Genomic DNA, 17,083 nt, shown 5'->3' with positions numbered 1-17,083 from the left:
ATTTTTGGGATCCTGGTGGATTTATGGGATCATGGTGGATGTTTTTGGGAATATTTCTGTGAATCCCGGAGGATCTTTGGGATCCCAGTGGAATTTCAGGAATGTTTCTCTGGATCCACGTGGATTTTTGGGAACATTTCCCTGGATCCCGGTGGAATTTTCGGGATCCTGGTGGGTTTTCAGGAACGTTTCCTTTTCCCCTTTTCCTTTTTCCCGTTTTTCCCATTTTCCCCCTTTTCCCTCTCCCACCCCATTCCCGCTTTCCCCAACCCCAGTTCCAGACCCTGACCCTGGAATTTCTCCTTCCCTGCAGGAACGGGATCGGGATCAGCTCAAGAACCGGGATCGGGATCGGGATCAGGATCAGGATCGGGATCGGGACTGGGATCAGGATCAGGATTAGGAGTGGGTTGGGATCAGGAATAGGATTAGGATCGGGATCAGGGTCGGGATCAGGATCAGGAAGAGGATCCGGATTAGGATCGGGATCAGGAATAGGATCAGGAATGGGATCAGGAATCCCGGCCCCGCTGCTGCTCCTGGCGCTCTCCGCGCTCCATCCCATAATAGGTGAGTCTGTGGGATTGGGAATCGCTCAGGTGGGAAAAGAACTTTGGGATCGCAATCCCCACGGAGCCATTATCCTGTCCTGGGAATGGGGAGCCCGAATTCCGGGAATGGGAAAGGCCAAAAACCCCGGGAATGGGAAACCCCAAAGAATCCTGGGATATTGAACCCAAAAATTCCGGGAATGGGAAACTCCCAAAACCCCAGGAATGGGAAACGCAAAAATCCCGAGAATGAGAAACCCCAAAAATCCCAGGAACAGGAAACCCCAAAAACCCCAGGAATGGGAAACCCCAAAAATCATGGAAATGGGAAACCCAAAAATCCCGGGATATTGAACACAAAAAAATTGGGAATCTTGAACCCAAAGGATCCCAGAATATGAATCCAAAAGAATTCTGGGATATTGCACCCCAAAAATTCCAGGAATGGCAAACCCCAAAAATTCAGGAATAATGAACCCAAACCATTCTGGGATATTGAACCCAAATAATTTGGGAATATTGAACCCCAAAGTCCCAGAATACTGGAAACAAAAAAATTTGGGAATATTGAACCTAAAACTCCTGGGATATTGAACCCCAAAAATCCCAGGATATTGAACCCAAAATTCCGGGATATTGAACCCCAAAGATTCTGGGAATGGGAAACCCCAAAAATTCTGGGAATGGGAAACCCCAAAAATCCCAGGATATTGAATCTAAAATTCCGGGATATTGAAACACAAAAATTCTGGGGACGGGAAACCCCAAAAATTCTGGGATGTTGAACCCCAAAAATCCTGGGAATGGGAAATCCCAAAAATTCTGGGAATGGGAAACGCCAAAAATTCTGGGATAGTGAAGACCAAAAATCTGGGAATATTGATCTCCAAAAGCGCTGTTTGGGGCTATTCATGCAGAAGAATCCCAAGATATTGATCCCAAACAATCTGGGAATGTTGATCCCAATCAATCCCAGGGTATTGGTCCCAATCAATTGTTTGGGATCAATAATCAGTCTGGGAATAGTGACCCCAAATCAATTCAGGGTTATGGACCCCAAATCAATTCAAGATTATTGATCCCAATCAACTGGGATTATTGACCCCAGTCTATTGGGATTATTGACCCCAATCAATAAGGAATTATTTATTCCAATCAGCTGGGAATTATTGATCCAAATCATTTGGGGATTGTTGACCCCAATCAATTGGGGATTGTTGACCCCAGTCTATTCAGGATTATTGATCCTGATCAATTCAGGTTTATTGACCCAAATCAATTGGAGATTATTGATCTCAGTGAATTGGGGATTATTGACCCCGACCAATTCTGGATTATTGATCCAAATCAATTCAGGATTATTGATCCAGATCAATTCAGGTTTATTGGCCCAAATCAATTGGAGATTATTGATCTCAGTGAATTGGGGATTATTGACCCCGACCAATTCTGGATTATTGATCCAAATCAATTCAGGATTATTGATCCCAATCAACCCGGGATTATTGATCCCAATCAATCTGGCATTATTGACCCCAAATCCTCGGATCTCGGCGATTTTTCCTCAGGGAAGCTCCGGGAGCCGCTGCTGATCCTGGAGGGGCCGGAACCGGGCGGGATCCGGCTCCGGTGCCTCCCGGAGCCTCTTCCCGATGTCCGCGTGCTCTGGAGCGCCGGGAGCGGCCGGAACGGGTCGGGAATTCCGGAGCCCGGCGGGAATTCCGGGATCTCGCTGCTGCTCCGGCCGGGGCTCGGCAACGCCGCCGCCTGCCGCGCCCTGCGCCGGGGAGCGGCCGCCGAGTCCGCCGTGCTCATCGCCGGTGAGGCGTCGGGAAAGCGGGAATTCTGCGCGGAATGGGAAAAGCCGGGGTTGGATGGGGTTGTCCGGGGTTTTTTTTTTGGGATTTTTCGGGGATTTCTGCGGTTCGGGAAGGTCCCAAATTGGGCGGGATGGTTTTCTGTGGGATCGGGGAGGAGTCGGGATGGGATTCCCGGTTTGGGAATGGGAAATTTCCAGTTTGGGATGGAATTGTCAGTTTGGGATGGAAAAATGAGGAATTCCCAGTTTGGGGATGGAATTCCCAGTTTGGGAATGGAGGATTTTCCAGTTTGGGATGGAATTCCCAGTTTGGGGGTGGGAAATTCCCAGTTTGGGATGGAATTCCCAGTTTGGGAGGGAATGAAGGAATTCCCGGTTTGGGGATGAATTTCAGATTGGGAATGGAGGATTTTCCAGTTTGGGATGGAATTCCCAGTTTGGGGGTGGGAAATTCCCAGTTTGGGATGGAATTCCCAGTTTGGGGATGGAATTCCCAGTTTGAGAAAGGAGGAATTCCCAGTTTGGGATGGAATTCCCAGTTTGGGGGTGGGAAATTCCCAGTTTGGGATGGAATTCCCAGTTTGGGAATGGGGGAATTCCCAGTTCAAGAATGGGAAATTTGGAATTTAAGGACACAAAATTCCCAGTTTGGGACAGAATTCCCAAATTTTGATGGAATTTCGATTTTTGGACAGAATTCACGTTTTTTTTTTCATGGAATTCCCATTTTCTGAAGAAATTCCCATTTTTTGCCAGAATTCCCATTTTTGGACAGAATGCCCGTTTTGACAGAATTCCCACTTTTTAATTTAGTTCACGTTTTTAATGGAATTCCCATTTTGTGGACAGGATCCCCATTTTCTGAAGAAATTCCCATTTTTTTTTGCCAGAATTCCCATTTTCTGATAACATTTCAGGTTTTTTTGCCAGAATTTCCCCCATTTTCTGAAGAAATTCCCATTTTTCAACAGAATTCCCATTTTCTGATAACATTTCAGGTTTTTTTGCCAGAATTTCCTTCCTTTTTTTGGGCCATAATTCCCATTTTTAAACTGGATTCCTATTTTTTAAACGAAATTCCCATTTTTTAATGCAATTCCTGTTTCTTGACCTAACTCCCAGTTTTTTACTGAATTCCCAATTTTTTTATCCATAATTCCCATTTTTTATGGATTACCATTTTCTGACAGATTTCCCGTTTTTCACAGAATTCCTGTTTTTTTTCAGAATTCCCATTTTTGCCAGAATTCCCATTTTTTTTATGGAATTCCCCTTTGTTTTGGCCATAATTCCCTTTTTTTTGCCATAATTCCCTTTTTTTGCCATAATTTCCATTTTTTAATTGAATTCCTGGGGGTTTTTTTGGCCAGAATTCCCATTTTTGCCAGAATTCCCATTTTTTATGGAATTCTCCCTTTTTTTTGCCATAATTCCCTTTTTTTTGCCATAATTCCCTTTTTTTGCCATAATTTCCATTTTTTAATTGAATTCCTGGGGGTTTTTTTGGCCAGAATTCCCATTTTTGCCAGAATTCCCATTTTTTATGGAATTCCCCTTTGCTTTGGCCATAATTCCATTTTTTGACAGAATTCCCAAGGGTTTTTTTTGCCATAATTCCCATTTTTGAATGGAATTTCTCGGGGTTTTTTGCCACAATTCCCATTTTTTGCCACAATTCCCGGGGTTTTTTTGCCATAATTCCCATTTTTGACGCAATTCCCGGGTTCCTTTCCCAGATGTTTTCTTCCCGTCGCCGTCCCCGTGGCTCCCGGCCTTCATCCTGCTCCTCCTCCTCGCTCTGTGCCTGGCGCTGGCCGCCGCCCTCCGCCTGCGCTGTGAGCAGGAAAATATTTTAAAATTCCCTTTTTTCCCAATTTTCCCCCTTTTCCCTCCTTTTTTCTCCCAATTTTCCCCCTTTTCCCGCCATTTTCCCCCTAATTTTCCCCATTTTTCCTCAATTTTCCCCCAATTGTCCCCATTTTTCCTCCTTTTTTCCCCCTTTCCACCCTTTTTATTTCCCTTTTCCCCCCTTTTCTCCCTTCTCTTTTCCCTTTTCCCCCTCTTTTTCCTCCTTTTTTCCCCTTTCCCCTTTTTATTTCCCTTTTCCCCCCTTTTTCCCCATTTTCCCCTTTTTCCCCATTTTCCCCATTTTTCTCCCTTTTTGATTTCCCTTTTTCTTCCCTTTTTCTTTTTGTTTCCTTCCCCAATTTTTTCCCTTTCTCCCCTTTTTCCCATTTCCCACTTTTCCCCCCAATTTTCCCCCTTTTTCCTCTTTTTTCCCCCATTTTTCCCCTTTTTCCTCCCTTTTTCCCCTTTTCCTCCCTTTTATTTCCCATTTTCCCCCACTTTTCCTCTTTTCCCCATTTCCATTTTTCCCATTTTTTCCTCTTTTCTTCCCCTTCCCCCCCTTTTTCCTTTTCTCCTTTCTCCCTTTTCCCATTTCAATTAATTACCCATTCATTAACCACTAATTACCCATTAATCCCTCATTAATCACCCATTAATTACCCTTAAACTACCATTTTATTATCCATTTATTAACCATTTATTAACCATTAATTACGCATTAATTCCCCATTAGATACCCTTTAATTCCCCATTAATTCCCCATATTTTCCCCATTTATTACCCTTAAACTACCATTTTATTATCCATTTATTAACCATTTATTAACCATTAATTACGCATTAATTCCCCATTAGATACCCTTTAATTACCCATTAATTCCCCATTAATTACCCATATTTTCCCCATTTATTCCCCATTTATTACCCATTAATTGCCCGTTGTTCACCCATTAATTACCCACGTTTTAGCCATTAATTACCCATTAATTGCTCATTAATTACCTCTTCCCACTCCGTGTTTCCCCAGGGGATCAGCGGATCCTGGCTCAGGAGCGTGAGTGCATTAATTCATTTTTTAATTAATCATTAATCATTAATCATGTCAAATTCATCTTAAAATATTTGGAAATAATTTCGTTTTAATCGAAATTTTAATTTTATGTTAATTTTAATTGTTATTAATTATCTTAATTAATTAAAATTCCCAATAAAAAGAAAATAAATTAATGACATAAAATATTAAATGAAATAAAATGTCCAAAATTGATGAATAATTAAATAAAAACGAAATTAAAATCCCATTTTCTCTCCCGTTCCCAGGGAAATCCCATCAGGAAATCAGCGAGGGTGAGCTCAGCTCCGCAATTCCTGAAATCCCAAAAATTCCCGTCCCTAAATCCCAAAATTCCCGCGGTTCCCAAAAGTCCCATCCCGAAATCCCCAAGTTCCGGGAATTTTCACCCCCAAATTCCCCAAATTCCTCTGGAATTCCCGGGAATTCCGTCCCTAAATCCCCCAATCCCCGCAGAGACCGAGGAGCTCCGGATGGAGCTGGGTAAGAGCCGGCACTCACTCATTATTAGCTGCTAATTAATTAATTAATTAGCCTTTCATTAGTGGTTGGCCCCGATGAATAATGAATTAGCATTTAATTAATGAGTTATTAGCCTCTAATTAATGGCATATTAGCCTCTAATTAATGGCATATTAGCCTCTAATTAGCTCTTTATTAGACATTGATTAATGATATATTAGACATTGATTAATCATTAAAATAATGATTTATTAGACTTAGATAAATTAGTTAGTGATTAGAAAGAATTATTTATTAATCATCGATTAATTAATGATTTCTTAGATAAATCAATAGTTGTTTAGACATAGATAAATTAATTATTGATTGGACATAGACTAATTAACAAGGACGCTAATTATTGGACTCTAATTCTTTATTAGCTTTATTCTAATTATTGTTTATTTTAATTATTATTAATAATTTTCCTGTTGCATTTAATTATTATATTTATTAATAATTTTACTCTTTTATCTAATTATAATATTAATTATTATTATATTTAAATATGATTATATTTATATAAATTTTATTATATTATATACTTAAGTAATAAGTTTTAATAATAATAATTAATAAGTATATATTAAATAAAATATAATAGTTAATCAATAATAAAATAATAATAATGAAATAATTGCATAATAAATATCATGTAATCATTAATAATAATGCAGTAATTAATGATAATATAAAAACAAATTAAAAGTAAATAATAATAAAAAGCAATTAAATAATGAATAGTTAAAATTAATAAAAATAATAAAAATAATAAAAATAATAAAAATAAAAATAAAAACAATAACAACATATTGATTGATAGCAGCAATCATTCTTTATTATTCTGGCACTAATTAATTATTCATTTCCAATTAATAATTCGGAATTTTTTTCCATTCTTTCCAGAGGAGGTGACGGGAAAATCCCAGAGGGGTAAAAATTAATTAATTAATATTAATATTAAAATATTAATTAAATGTCCAATAATTAATTTGTCTAAAACAAAATACTTAAAAATAATTTCTTTATTAATAATTGCTATTTTCTCTTTAAAAATTAATAATAATAAAATATTCATTAATGGTTGTTAATTTCTAACAATAAAATGAATTTTCTAGTAATCAATTAATAATAATAAAATATTCATCTCTAACAATTATTTCGATTTTCTAATAATAAATTTATGATAATAAAATATTTCTTTATAATCATAAATTTCTATCAAATTCTATTAATGGATTAATAAAAAAATTAATTAATAATCATTATTTTCTAATAAATAAGTTCTTTTTCTCCTATTAAATATATAATAATGAAATATTAATTAATAATGAGTCATTTCTTATAATTACTTCATTTTTAATAATAAATTAATTACAACAAATTATTCAATAATAATTACTAGTTTCTAACAATAAATTAGATTCTCTAATAATTAAAGTTACTTAAATAATCATTAATAATGTTTAATTTTTAATATTTTTTAGCAATAAATTAATTTTTAAAATAATCATTAATAATTATTAACTTCGAAAATAATTTTATTTTCTAATAACAAACTAATAACCATTAATTATTTATTAATAATTAGTACTTTTAATAGTTAATAAATTAATTAATCATTATCCCAGAATTCCTCAATTTCCTTTTCTGCCTCCTCAGAGAAAATGGAGATGGAGACGAGACTCGGTGAGGTTTTAATTAATGATTAATTAGACAGAGACTAATTAATGATTATGCATAGGCTAATTAATGATTATACATAAGCTAATTAATGATTGCTTAGACATAGACTAAATAACAGTTGATTAGAAAGAGACTAATTAATGATTGTTTGGGCATAGACTGATTAATCATTGATTAGGCATTGAGTAATTAACGATTTTTTTGGACCGAGGCTAATTAACGATTTATTAGACGTTGGTTAATTAATGATTGGTTAGACATAGGCTAATTATTTATGAGACATTGACTAATTAGTGATTTATTAGACATCAATTATTTAATGATTGGTTAGGCATAGACTATTTATTAGTCATAGACTAATTAATGATTGATCTGACATAGACTAATTAATTATTTATTCGACATCTGCTAATTAATTATTGATTAGACATTAACTAATTATTGATTATACATAGACTAATTAGCAGTTGATTAAACATAGACTAATTAGTTATAGAGTAATTAATGATTGATTAGGCATAGACTAATTATTAGACAGGAATTCTTAATTAGCCTCATTCCAATTATTGGTGATTTTAACTCCGGGAATTCGGGGAGTTTCAGGAATTTCTGGAAATTTCAGATTTGGGGGAATTTGAGGGATTTGGGGGTTGGGGAATTTGGGGAATTTGGGGAATTTGGGGAATTTGGGATCCTGGAGCTGAGCTGGGGCTGCTTCAGCGGGAACGGGAACACCGGGGACAGGGGACACACACGGGTGACACGCGTGACACACGGGGGTCACTGGTGTCACACAGCTGTCACACAGGTGTCACAGCTGTCACACAGGTGTCACACAGGTGTCACACAGCTGTCACACAGGTGTCACAGGTGTCACAGGTGTCACAGGTGTCACAGGTGTCACACAGGTGTCACACAGCTGTCACACAGGTGTCACAGGTGTCACAGGTGTCACACAGGTGTCCCCCTGACCGCTGCTGCGCTTTCTCGTTCCAGAGCAGATCCAGGCGCAGCTCGGTGAGTGGGACCCGGCCCCCGGCGGGATGCAAATGAGCTCCGTTAATGAGCGTTAATCACCGGTCATTAGTGCTCATTCCCGGTAATTGGCGCTGCTTTCCGCAGATTTCCGACGGGCTCAGAGCCACGCAGGTGAGTCCGGCCCGATCCCTCCTGGGCCCGTTCCCCTTCCCCTTCCCGTTCCCGTTCCCGTTCCCCTTCCCGTTCCCGTTCCCCTTCCCATTCCCGTTCTTCTTCCTTTCCCTTTTCTTTTCCTGTTTCTTTTTTCCCTTTTCCTTTTCATTTCCTTTTCCTCTTTTCTTTTTTCCTTTCCCCTCCCTTCTTCCCCTTCCCCTTTTCTTTTTCCTTTTCTCGTTTCCCTTTTCCCTTTTCCTCTTTTCTTTTATCTTTTCTTTTCCTTTTGCTTTTTCTCTTCCTTTTCCTTTTTCCCTTTTCCCCTTCCCCTTTCCTGTCCCCTCCCAAACAATATCAAACAATACAAAATGATATCAAACTATATCCCACGATATCCCACGATATCCCATGATATCCCACAATATCAAATGCTATCAAACAATATCAAACCCTATCAAACCCTATCAAACCCTATCAAACCCTATCACACGCTATCAAACCCTGTCAAAGCTATCAAATGCTATCAAAAGTTATCAAACGCTATCAAACCTTATCAAACACTATCAAACCCTATCAAACGCTATCACACACTATGAAACACTATCAAATGCTCCCCTTCCCCTTTCCTGTCCCCTCCCAAACAATATCAAACAATACAAAATGATATCAAACTATATCCCACGATATCCCACGATATCCCATGATATCCCACAATATCAAATGCTATCAAACAATATCAAACCCTATCAAACCCTATCACACGCTATCAAACCCTATCAAACCCTATCAAACCCTATCACACGCTATCAAACCCTGTCAAAGCTATCAAATGCTATCAAAAGTTATCAAACGCTATCAAACCTTATCAAACACTATCAAACCCTATCAAACGCTATCACACACTATGAAACACTATCAAATGCTATCAAACCCTATCAAACGCTATCAAATGCTATCAAAACTTATCAAACGCTATCAAACCCTATCAAACTTTATCAAATGCTATCAAAACTTATAAAGCCCTATCACACACTATAAAACCCTATCAAACCCTATCACATGCTATCAAACCCTATCAAACGCTATCAAATGCTATCAAGCACTATCAAACGCTATCAAACGCTACCACAGGTTATCACATGCTATCAAACACTATCAAACGCTACCACACGCTATCAAACCCTATGAAGCGCTATCAAACCCTATCAAACCCCATCAAATGCTACCACACACTATCAAACACTATCAAACACTATCAAACGCTATCAAACCCCATCAAATGCTACCACACACTATCAAACGCTATCAAACACTATCACACGCTATCAAACGCTATCAAACCCTATCACACGTTATCAAACGCTATCAAACGCTATCACACACTATCAAACGCTATCAAACGCTATCCCGCGCTCTCCCGCAGTCTCGCTGTCGCTGGACGAGTGCTGCACGCCCCCGGCGCTGCTGATCCGGGGCCCATCCCAGATCCTTGGCCCCGATCCCGGATCCCGGCCCCACCCCCAGGCCCTGGCCGTGGCGCAGGAGGGATTTTCCTGCGGGAAGCACTACTGGGAAGTGGAGCTGGGAGACGGCAGCGCCTGGGAGCTGGGCGTGCTCCGCGAGGAGGTCCGGGATTCCCTGCGGGATTCCCTGCGGGATCCCATCCCGAATTCCACCCCGGATTCCCTGCAGGATTCCACCCTGGATCCCATCCTGAATTCCATCTCAAATTCCATTCTGGATTCCATCCCAAACTCCACCCCAAAGTCCATCCTAGATCCCATCCCGGATTCCCTGCGGGATCCCATCCCAGATCCCATCCCGGATTCCCTTCAGGATTCCATCCCGGATCCCATCCTGAATTCCATCCCAGATCCCACCCTGGATCCCATCCCGAATTCCATCATGGATCCCATCCCGGATCCTATCCCAAATTCCATCCCGGATCCCATCCCAAATTCCATCCTGGATCCCATCCCAAATTCCATCATGGATCCCATCCCGGATCCTATCCCAAATTCCATCCCGGATCCCATCCTGGATCCCATCCCAAATTCCATGCCGGATCCTATCCCAAATTCCATCCAGGATCCCATCCCGAATTCCATCCTGGATCCCATCCCGGATCCTATCCCAAATCCCATCCCGGATCCCATCATGGATCCCATCCCGGATCCTATCCCAAATTCCATCCCGGATCCCATCCCAAATCCCATCCCGAATTCCATCACAGATCCCATCCCGGATCCCATCCCAAATCCCATCCCGAATTCCATCCCGGATCCCCTGCGGGATGATTCCGTGGGGGATGATTCCCTCCCCTCCATCCCGGAGGAGGCGGCACCAGGGCTGCAGTATTCCCAGGGAGAATTCCGGCTGCCAGGGGGGAAGCTGGAGAGGAATTTCGGGCGTTGCCGCGTGCTCGGGGTGCTGCTGGACCAGGAGCGGCGCGTGCTCGAGTTCTTCGACGCCGAGGAGAAGCAGCTCCTGGGATCCCTTCCCTTGAAAATTTCTGGGAATCTTTTCCCGTTCTTCAGGCCAGGATCTGGTGGGAATAGCCTGGGGATCCGCCCTGTGAGGGTTTGAAATCGCCAGGGAGGGACCTGTGGAATATTTGTGTTTAAAAATAAATTTCCAGTTATACATTCAAATAATTCTCATTTTAAAACTCCAATTATGCCCTAGCCCAAACACTTTGAAATATTCACATTTTAAAATTAAATTCCAGGTTAAATATTCAAATAATTCTCATTTTAATATTTCAAATATTCACCGACCCTAACCCAAACCCAAAACCTGACCCTAACCCTAACCCCAACTGTATCCCTAACCTTTCCCTTGAAAATTTTTTGTACCAATTATCCCCTAACCCAAGGTGACAGCGGTGTGCTCCCGGATTCCCTTCAGGATTCCATCCCGGATCCCATCCTGAATTCCATCCCAGATCCCACCCTGGATCCCATCCCGAATTCCATCATGGATCCCATCCCGGATCCTATCCCAAATTCCATCCCGGATCCCATCCCAAATTCCATCCTGGATCCCATCCCAAATTCCATCATGGATCCCATCCCGGATCCTATCCCAAATTCCATCCCGGATCCCATCCTGGATCCCATCCCAAATTCCATGCCGGATCCTATCCCAAATTCCATCCAGGATCCCATCCCGAATTCCATCCTGGATCCCATCCCGGATCCCATCCCAGATCACATCCCGGATCCTATCCCGAATTCCATCATGGATCCCATCTCGGATCCTATCCCAAATTCCATCCCGAATTCCATCCCAGATATCACCCTGGATCCCATCCCGGATCCCATCCCGGATCCTATCCCAAATCCCATCCCGGATCCCATCATGGATCCCATCCCGGATCCTATCCCAAATTCCATCCCGGATCCCATCCCAAATCCCATCCCGAATTCCATCACAGATCCCATCCCGGATCCCATCCCAAATCCCATCCCGAATTCCATCCCGGATCCCCTGCGGGATGATTCCGTGGGGGATGATTCCCTCCCCTCCATCCCGGAGGAGGCGGCACCAGGGCTGCAGTATTCCCAGGGAGAATTCCGGCTGCCAGGGGGGAAGCTGGAGAGGAATTTCGGGCGTTGCCGCGTGCTCGGGGTGCTGCTGGACCAGGAGCGGCGCGTGCTCGAGTTCTTCGACGCCGAGGAGAAGCAGCTCCTGGGATCCCTTCCCTTGAAAATTTCTGGGAATCTTTTCCCGTTCTTCAGGCCAGGATCTGGTGGGAATAGCCTGGGGATCCGCCCTGTGAGGGTTTGAAATCGCCAGGGAGGGACCTGTGGAATATTTGTGTTTAAAAATAAATTTCCAGTTATACATTCAAATAATTCTCATTTTAAAACTCCAATTATGCCCTAGCCCAAACACTTTGAAATATTCACATTTTAAAATTAAATTCCAGGTTAAATATTCAAATAATTCTCATTTTAATATTTCAAATATTCACCGACCCTAACCCAAACCCAAAACCTGACCCTAACCCTAACCCCAACTGTATCCCTAACCTTTCCCTTGAAAATTTTTTGTACCAATTATCCCCTAACCCAAGGTGACAGCGGTGTGGATGGACACGGGGACACCCAGCAGGAGTGGAAGACTTGAGAGGGAAATCCAAATTTGTGGGTGGGAAACATGAGGGAGAAAAGGGCAGAAAAGGTGAGGCAAAAAATGGGAAAGATAAAGGAAAAAAAAGGCAGAAAATGTGAGAGGAAAAAGAGGGAAACATGAGGGGAGAATAGAGTGGAAAAAGTGAGGGGAGAAAATGGTGGGAAATGTGAGGAGGGGAAATGGAGGGAAATGTGAAGTAAAAATTAGGGAAACATGAGAGAAAAAACTAGGAAATAAGGGAAAAAATGGGAAAAGTGAGGGACAAAAGGGTGGAAATGTGAGAGGAAAAAGAGGGAAACATGAGGGGAGAATAGAGTGGAAAAAGTGAGGGGAGAAAATGGAGGGGAACGTGATGGGGGGAAAATGGTGGGAATTATTAGGGGAGAAAAGAGTGGGAAATGTGAGGAAAAAAGTGGGAAACACGAGGGGGAAATGGGTGGAAAACATAAGGAAAGAAAAGAGCGGGAAATGTGAGGGGAGAAAATGGAGGGAAGCATGAGGGGGAAAAGGGCAGAAAAAATGGGAAACATGAGGGGAAAATGGGTGAGAAAAGTGAGGGGGAAAGGGTGGGAAAAGTGAGGTAAAAAATGGGAAAGATAAAGGAAAAAAAGAGTGAGAAATGTGAGAGGAAAAATGATGGGAAATGTGAGTGGAGAAAAGAGCGGGAAATGTGAGGGAAGAAAATGGAGGGAAACGTGAGGGGGAAAGGGCAGAAAAGATGAGGCTAAAAATGGGAAATATGAGTGAAAAACGGGTGGGAAATGTGAGAGGAAAAAGCTGGAAACTTGAGGGGAGAAAATGGAGGGAAACATGAGGGGAGAAAATGATGGGAAATGTGAGGGGGAAATGGGAAATGTGAGGGAAAATGGGTCGGAAATGTGAGGGGAAAATGGGTGAGAAATGTGAGGGGAAAATGGTGGGAAACATGGGGGAAAGGGTGTGAAACATGAGCAGAAAAGGGCAGAAAAAATGAGGCAAAAAATGGGAAACATGAGGGAAAAAAAGGGTGAGAAATGTGAGAGGGAATAATGGTGGGAAATGTGAGGGGACAAAAGAGGGAAATGTGAGGGGGAAAGGGCAGAAAAGGTGAGGTAAAAAATGGAAAATGTGAGGGGGAAAAGGCAGAAAAGGTGAGGCAAAAAATGGGAAATGTGAGGGGAAAATGGGTGGGAAATGTGAGAGGAAAAAGAGCTGGAAACGTGAGGGGAGAAAATGGAGGAAAAGTGGTAAAAAATAGGAAACATGAGGGGAAAAACTGGGAAACATGAGGAAAAAAGGAAATGTGAGGGAAAAATGGGTGGGAAACATGAGAGGTCAAAAAGGCAGGGAATGTGAGGGGCAAAAAGAGTGGGAAACATGAGGGGAGAAAATGGTAGGAAATGTGAGGTAAAAAAATGGGACATGTGAGGGGAAAATGGGTGGGAAACGTGAGGAGAGAAAATGGAGGGAAACGTGAGGGGGGAAAATGGAGGGGAAACATGAGGGGGAAAATGGCAGAAAATGTGAGGGGAAAAAAGAGTGGGAAACGTGAGAGGGAAAAAGGGGGGGAATTTGAGAGGAAAAAATGGTGGGAAAACGTGAGGGGGAAAGGGTGTGAAATATTAGGGGAGAAGGGCAGGAAAGGTGAGGTAAAAAATAGGAAACGTGAGGGGGAAAAGGATGGGAAAGTGAGAGGAAAAAGCAGGAAACATGAGGGGAGAAAATGGTGGGAAATGTGAGGGTGTAAAATGTGAGGTAAAAAATGGGAAATGTGGGGGTGAAAATGGGGGGAACCATGAGGGGAGAAAAGGGCAGGAAACGTGAGGGGAGAAGAACGTGATACATGAAGGGAGGAAAAAAGGTGGAAAACGTGAGGTAAGAAAAGGGAAAATATGAGGGAGAAAGAGGGTGGAAAACGTGAGGTAAAAAAAGAGAAATAAGAGGGTGGAAATGGTGGGAAGCATGAGGGGAGAAAATTCTGGGAAACGTGAGGGTGAAAATGTCAGGAAACATGAGGGGGGGAAAGGGCGGGAAACATGAGGTAAAAAATGAGAAATAAGAGGGTGGAAATGGGGGGAAGCATGAGGGGAGAAAATTCTGGGAAATGTGAGGGGGGGAAAGGGTGTAAAATGTGAGGTAAAAAATGGGAAATGTGAGGGTGAAAATGGCAGGAAATGTGAAGGGGAAAGAGGGTGGAAAATATGAGGTAAAAAATGGGAAACGTGCGGGGGAAAGAGGGTGGAAAACAAAAGGTATAAAACGACAAGAGTGTGAAAATAGTGGGAAAAATGAGGGGGGAAAAGGCCTGAAAATGTGAGGTAAAAAAATGGGAAATAAGGGGGTGATAATGGTGGGAAATGTGAGGGTGAAAATGTCAGGAAATGTGAGGGGGGAAAAGGGTGGAAAATGTGAGGTAAAAAATGGGAAACGAGAGGGGGAAAGAAGGTGGAAAATGTGAGGTAAAAAATGAGAAATACGAGGGTGAATATGGCAGGAAACGTAAGGGGGGGAAAACCCAGAAAACGTGAGGTAAAAAGTGGGAAATAAAAGGGTGAAAATGGTGGGAAACATGAAGGAAGAAAGTGTTGGGAAATGTGAGGGGGAAAGAGGGTGGAAAACGTGAGGCAAAAAATTGGAAAAGTGAGGGGGAAAAATGGGAAATAAGAGGGGGAAAGAGGTGGAAAATGTGGGGTAAAAAATGGGAAACGTGAGAGTGAAAATGTCAGGAAACATGAGGGTGAAAAAACCAGGAAGCATGAGGTAAAAAATGGGAAATGTGAGGGTGAAAATGTTGGGAAATGTTATCAGTCCATGATGAGCGGCCTCTGGCAAGGGCCTGTGCACCAGTGGTCCTTGTGGGGATTAATAATAATAATAATAATAATAACAATAATAATAATAATAACAATAATAATAATAATAATAATAATAATAATAATAATAATAATAATAATAATAATTATTATTATTATTATTATTATTATTATTATTATTATGCTAGTAGATGTATATATTATTATATTGCTATATTATTATATATTATATTTTATTTTTATTATACCAATTTAAAATTATTATTTTCCTTGTTATTACCATAATTACTGTTATTATTATTAATAATGGCAGTATTAGTAGTAGTAATAGTAAAAAAGTTATTTTGGAGTAAACCCCGGAAATCCCTCACTCGTGGAGCAGGAAGGCAACAAACCCCTCTTGGGTTTTTTTGGGAAAAACCCAAATTAAGTAATTTCTCTATTCCCCTGCTCGGAAATGCGTTTGTGGGGAAAGCTGAGGGCGTTTGCGGTTAAATTGGACCAAAAAATCTCCAATTCCACATTCCGTTCTCTGTCTGGGGCAGCCCCGCCGAACTCTGCCGCCTTCCTGCCCCAATCCGAAAAAAAACATCCCCGAAAACCTCGGGTTTCGCCCTGAAAGCTCGGGTTCCTCTCCAAAAGCTCGGGTTTCTCCCTAAAACCTCGGGTTTCTCCCTAAAATCTGGGGGTTTTTTCCCCCAAAACTTCAGGGTTTTTCCTTAAAACCTCGAGGTTTTTTCCCTAAAACCTCGGGCTTTTCCCTACAACCTCTCGATTTTTTCCCCCAAGTACTCGGCTCTTTCCCCCAAACCCCACGGTTTTTCCCTAAAACCGCTCGATTTTCCCCCAAATCCTCGGGTTTCTCCCCAAATCCACTCGTTTTTCCCCCAAATCCACTCGGTTTTTCCCCAAACCCGCCTTACTTGCGGCCCGCGGTGCTCCCCACCGGAGCCCGGATAGCTCAGTCGGTAGAGCATCAGACTTTTAATCTGAGGGTCCAGGGTTCAAGTCCCTGTTCGGGCGAATCTCCTTTTCCTCTTTTCTTTTTCCTATTTTTTTCCTTCCCCTCCCCTTTTTTCTCTTTTTTCCCCTTTTTTCCCCTTTTCACCCTTTTCCTCTTTTCCCAGCCCGCTCCGGAGGTTTCTCCGCCCCCTCCCGCAGGGGCGGCCCGCGGTCTCTTTTTCCTGGCGGAGGGAGCGGGGCGGAGCGTCCCGGGCGGTCCCATGGTGTAATGGTGAGCACTCTGGACTCTGAATCCAGCGATCCGAGTTCGAATCTCGGTGGGACCTGCGCCTCCCTTTTGCGGGCCGCACCGCCCAACCCCCGGCCTGGGGTGTCCCCTGGGGTGTCATTGAAGTGTTCCCGGGGTGTCCCTGCTTTGGGGTTATCCCCGGGATGCTCCTGCTTTGGGGTTTCCCCGAGGTTCCCCGGGGTATCACTGCTTTGGGGTTGTACCAGGGGCGTTCCTGACGTGTCCTTGGGGTATCCCTGAGGTGTCCCTGCTTCGGGGTGTCCCCGGGGGGCCCCTGCTTTGGGGGTGTCCCTGA

The 17,083-nt window shown here is 42.3% G+C and overlaps 1 protein-coding gene and 2 non-coding genes across 3 annotated transcripts; all 3 read left to right on the top strand.

The window, feature by feature from the left end:
- The first annotated feature begins 506 nt into the window (after window positions 1–506).
- Window positions 507–16,768, top strand: LOC121337850. The gene is made up of 12 exons (XM_041408221.1): window positions 507–570; window positions 2,120–2,545; window positions 4,107–4,202; window positions 5,538–5,564; window positions 5,746–5,772; window positions 6,697–6,723; window positions 7,453–7,479; window positions 8,473–8,493; window positions 8,599–8,625; window positions 10,031–11,181; window positions 12,145–12,384; window positions 16,664–16,768. Exons 1-12 carry the CDS (start codon window positions 507–509, stop codon window positions 16,766–16,768), a joined length of 2,238 nt encoding a protein of 745 aa, XP_041264155.1.
- Window positions 16,487–16,559, top strand: TRNAK-UUU. The gene has a single exon. It is a non-coding gene; the product is annotated as a tRNA-Lys (tRNA).
- Window positions 16,754–16,825, top strand: TRNAQ-CUG. The gene has a single exon. It is a non-coding gene; the product is annotated as a tRNA-Gln (tRNA).
- The last annotated feature ends 258 nt before the right edge of the window (window positions 16,826–17,083 follow it).

This window comes from Onychostruthus taczanowskii, unplaced genomic scaffold (assembly GCF_017590055.1).
Source record: "Onychostruthus taczanowskii isolate IOZ18803 unplaced genomic scaffold, ASM1759005v1 scaffold292, whole genome shotgun sequence".
In the NCBI taxonomy this organism is placed as follows: domain Eukaryota; kingdom Metazoa; phylum Chordata; class Aves; order Passeriformes; family Passeridae; genus Onychostruthus; species Onychostruthus taczanowskii.
Note: the sequence above shows the minus strand (reverse complement) of the source record. Positions and strands in the feature narration are given on the sequence as shown.